The sequence below is a fragment of the Phaethon lepturus genome, unplaced genomic scaffold (assembly GCF_000687285.1).
Source record: "Phaethon lepturus isolate BGI_N335 unplaced genomic scaffold, ASM68728v1 scaffold48052, whole genome shotgun sequence".
NCBI lineage: Eukaryota > Metazoa > Chordata > Aves > Phaethontiformes > Phaethontidae > Phaethon > Phaethon lepturus.
In genome coordinates this window covers 1-3,996 of record NW_010525106.1, presented here as the reverse complement: position 1 = coordinate 3,996, position 3,996 = coordinate 1, and the positions used below count along the sequence as shown (strand labels likewise).

General features: G+C 59.8%; 1 protein-coding gene across 1 annotated transcript; it reads right to left on the bottom strand.

The window, feature by feature from the left end:
* Positions 1-469: 469 nt before the first annotated feature.
* On the bottom strand, positions 470-3,993 carry LOC104616317 (isthmin-2-like; the record flags this gene model as incomplete). Its single annotated transcript, XM_010282633.1, is given in 6 exon segments — positions 470-674; positions 676-973; positions 1,482-1,559; positions 2,080-2,220; positions 3,039-3,396; positions 3,889-3,993. Coding segments are annotated over 6 exon segments (1,185 nt in total), but the record flags the coding sequence as incomplete, so codon positions are not given.
* Positions 3,994-3,996: the final 3 nt, after the last annotated feature.

The window sequence follows — 3,996 nt, the reverse complement described above, 5'->3', positions numbered from 1 at the left end:
CCCTCCCTAGGAGGACCCATCCCCACTTTCAGGCAGCTCTGCCTGCAGCAGGCCAGCTCCTCAGATGCGGCGTGAAGCCAGCAGGAGCTGAGGCCATTTCACTGGGCTCAGCTTTCAGGTTGCATTGAAAGATCACAGAGAATAAAAGCAATCAGGAGCAGCCCCCTGTTCCCTTTACACCTTCCATCCCCTGCAGCTCCCTGTGTGCCAGCTCAGGCACCCCGGGGTGCAGGACCGCCCTGGGTGGCATGGCAGGGATCGCACCACAATAACCTCTGGCACCCTCGGAAATCCGAGGGGGGCCAAGGCGCCCCTCTGAGGGGATGAGACGGATGGCACATCCTCCCCATTCTGCCCGGTGCCAGTGAGGAGCCCATGAGCAGGACCTGGGCTTCACCAGGCTGGGCTGGGCTGGGAGCTGGCAGTGGCCGGCTGGCAGTGGCCGTGGCTCCTCTGAGCGTGGCTGTGGCTAGTACTCCTTGGCCTCCTGCAGCTGGGAGAGGTACTCCTCCTCGGTGGGGTTGTCAGCACACCGTTGCCCGTTGTTGGGGGGCCGGACAGCATGGTAGCGGCTCCAGTCACCCTTACAGAGGATCCAGGGCAGCATGTCCACCTTGTAGTGCAGCTCTGGGGAGAACTCGGTGCTAATGAGGTTGGGGACACCAGCCCTTTTTGCGGGTGTGCTCGTCGTAGCAGCAGTGCTGGGCAGCCAGGGTGGTGCTGTCAAGGGAGAGCATGGAGCGCAGGCAGAAGCGCGCCGTTGGCTTGTAGATGTCCAGGCGTTCCTTGGGGCCACTGGCATCCCGCCATCGGAAGCTCTTGCCCTGCCGCTCATCCCGCAGGTTGACGGCACTGTAGACAGCCTCCAGTGGGTAGGAGCAGGGGCAGCTGGGCAGGTCCGTCAGCACCTTGCTCAGGTATTTGGTGAGGAAGTCACTCTTGCAGTTCAGCCACTTCTCACAGCTGTCCACCTCTGGGGGGGGGGGAAGGCACCGAAAGGGGGAGGGCACGCGCAACCTACACCCCACTTTACCCAGCTGCCATTTGCCCTCAGCCTTGCCAGCACCACCAGTGGAATCTGCAAGTGCCAGGCAGGAGCAGCCAGGCTCCTGGGACGAGCTGGAGCCAGGCTCCATCCCCGAGGCAGGGACAGAGGGAAGGGGTTTTATGCTGGGGCAGAGCTGCCCCTCACAGGGGCTCTGCCCAGGGTACCCACTGCTACAGGGGCCAGGCTGGCAGCATCCCCCCATGGGAGAGGGCACGTGGCAGGCTGGCCTCAGCCAAAGCAGGACCATGCATGTACCAGGGCTGTGGGAGAAACTGGGTTCCCCAGCATGACTGCCGAAGCCTGCATTGGTTTGGGTGACTTAGGTCTGGACACAAGATGCGTGAGCCCTTGGCAGAGTCCTCCCCACAGCCAGTTACGCCCCGCGTGGGGTCTGGCACTGAGCCCCCAGTGCAAGGCAGAGGCAGAGGCTGACCTGAGTTGAACAGCTCTGTGGTGTTGTCGCTTTTGAAAGGCGTCTCCTCTGTGGGGAAGACCATTTCCCCCTCTGCTCCTTGAGAGGGGAAAAAAAAAAAACAGAGCCAGGTTGAACACCAGGAGGAGTGGTGGGTTTTTTGCCTCCATAAGGGCACCAGACACCATCCATCTTCCACCCCCCTCTCCCATCACTGCTTTGGCAACATGGCCCTGTGCCTGCAAGGAAGGGCAAGCAGCAAGACACACAGGATAGACCCACCCACGACTGCGAGTTATGCAAATCCCAGTGGATGGAGCTGGCTCCCAATATGCCTCAGGAGAGCATTTCAAGCTGCCAGTGTGAGAGAGGTGCAAGGAGTCGCACACCAAGCTGGACGCCAGCTCTGCCACCCTTGGGCACCACGTAATTGCCTGGGGAGCCATGAAGCCCCATCAGAGCTTCTTCATGGAAACAAACCCCTACGGTCATTAGCCCAGATCACATTAAACATAACTCGTTCTTGAAGCATGAGCAATGCTCACAGCCTGCAGCAGCGGGGGACCAGCCCACATCAGGGTTGACCAGTGCCCAAGCACTGGTATGGCCAAGGGCTCACCAGGGCAGCGCGGCAGGTCACAGGTCCTCGACTCTGTCGCTGTGCAGGCATAGCCACAGGATCGGGTCCTCTTCTGGTTGCCACTGCCACAGGTGATGCTGCAAGGGGACCACGGGCTCCACTCCTCCTCATCTTCATAGTCTATGCACGCCAGGGGAGAGGCAGAGAGCAAAGCCTCAGCAGAAGGGGAGCCAGCGGCCACCCAGGACCTTCCTCAGCTCTTCCCCGTCTCTGGATTGTCCTTTACAGGGACAAGGGCCACTGCTGCCTAGGGCACACGTGATGCCAAGCGCCAACCTGTCCTCGCTGGCAACCCCAGGGAAGCAGCCCCTAAGCAAAGGTTCTCGTCCTCACAGATTTGCTCATGCCAGACAGGCATCGCTGCCCAGCCCCATCCTCACCAAACCTGCCTGATGCACTGGCCATGATGCTGAAGCATCACATGTTAGAAAAGACTGGCTGGTTTTGGGCTCATGGCCAGGAAGCTGCAGGAGGGAGCTGCTGTGGTGCCCTGGCTTGTCTGCCCAGCTGCATCTGCTGTCTATCCCTCTGCAGCTCCTCTCCTGGGGGGGACCCAGGTCTGTGGCAAAAGCTTCTGGCACTGGTGTCACTGCAGGGACCCGAGTCGATGGCAGCAGCATTTGCCATTAAACATTTACACTGTATTTCTCATCTAAGCATGCCTTCGCTAGAGTCCGTGCTCCAGTCTGATTGCATGCAAGGGCAACTCCTGCTGGGACGCTGGTGTGTCTGACGGCTGGCAGCCCCAGCTGGGTGCTGGCCTTGCTCCTTGGCATGCTTACTTATTTTTTAAGTAGGAGCTGAGCACCAGCATGCTGTGATCCCCAGTGCAGGGCTGCTCCCCCTGCAACGAGACAGGGCTGCAGGTCAGGCAGGCATGGGAGGGCAGTTCTGGTCTGCAGGGCAGCAGCAGTGTGTGTGTGCCCAAGAGGACTCACCGTAATTATATTTTTCCTTGAAGATCCAGTTCTTCTGCCCAGGCCACCGCTGGTCCCAGTCACCTCCCACTCCACTGAGCACGGATTCCTCCTCCTCATACTCTGCTGTGTAATCTTCCTCCTCCTCCTCCTCGTCCTCCTCCCTGTCCCCTGCATCCAGGTTGTCATCCTCTTCCTCCTCCTCTTCCTCTTCCTCCTCCTCTTCTTCAGCAGGGTCAGTGTATTCCCAGAAGAGGGGCCAGAAGAGGTCCTTGTGGGACAACCACTCAGAGGACGTCAGGGACCAGTCATTGCTTGTCTCCTTCAACAAGTCCATCTCCATTTCAGCCTGAGGATCATCCACCACTTCAATGGTCACCTGGAGGCCAGATATGAGGCAGGGCAGTGAGCTGGGACACAGTGCTGGGACAGACCTACCAGCCCATGCACTGGTTCCCAGCCCGAGAGGCCAGAGATGCTTTGGGCTATAGGACCATGCAAGGAGAGCAAGAGTCTCGCCTCATCCAGAGGGACTGAGCAGGGCCAGAGTGGGAGGCACAGGGGGGCTGGTGGTCACCCACAGGGACCAATACCACCCTCAAAAATTGAGACGTTGCCCCCGTAGGAGCGTTTGCTCCTGCTCTACAGAGAGAGACTGCAGGGGGCAGGGAAAAGGCCATGAGCAAATTCCTCTGGCAAGGAACTTGTCTGTGCCAGCTATTTGCACTTGGTAGTTAGCAAGAAGACAGACGGCAGTGGCCACACAGACCCCATTCATGAGATCTTCCCTCTTAGGGAACCAAGGGAGGCTGGGGAGCACACGCGTTGCCACCTGCATCCTCCCCGCGACCCACCCAGACCTCCTCCCCACCTGGATGTTGGGGTTCTGGGCGCTCAGGTCCACATTGGCCAGGCCTGGTAAGCTCTGCAGGTCCAGCACGAAAGGCAGGCTCTCCTCCCGGCCAGCGCTGCCGGGCTG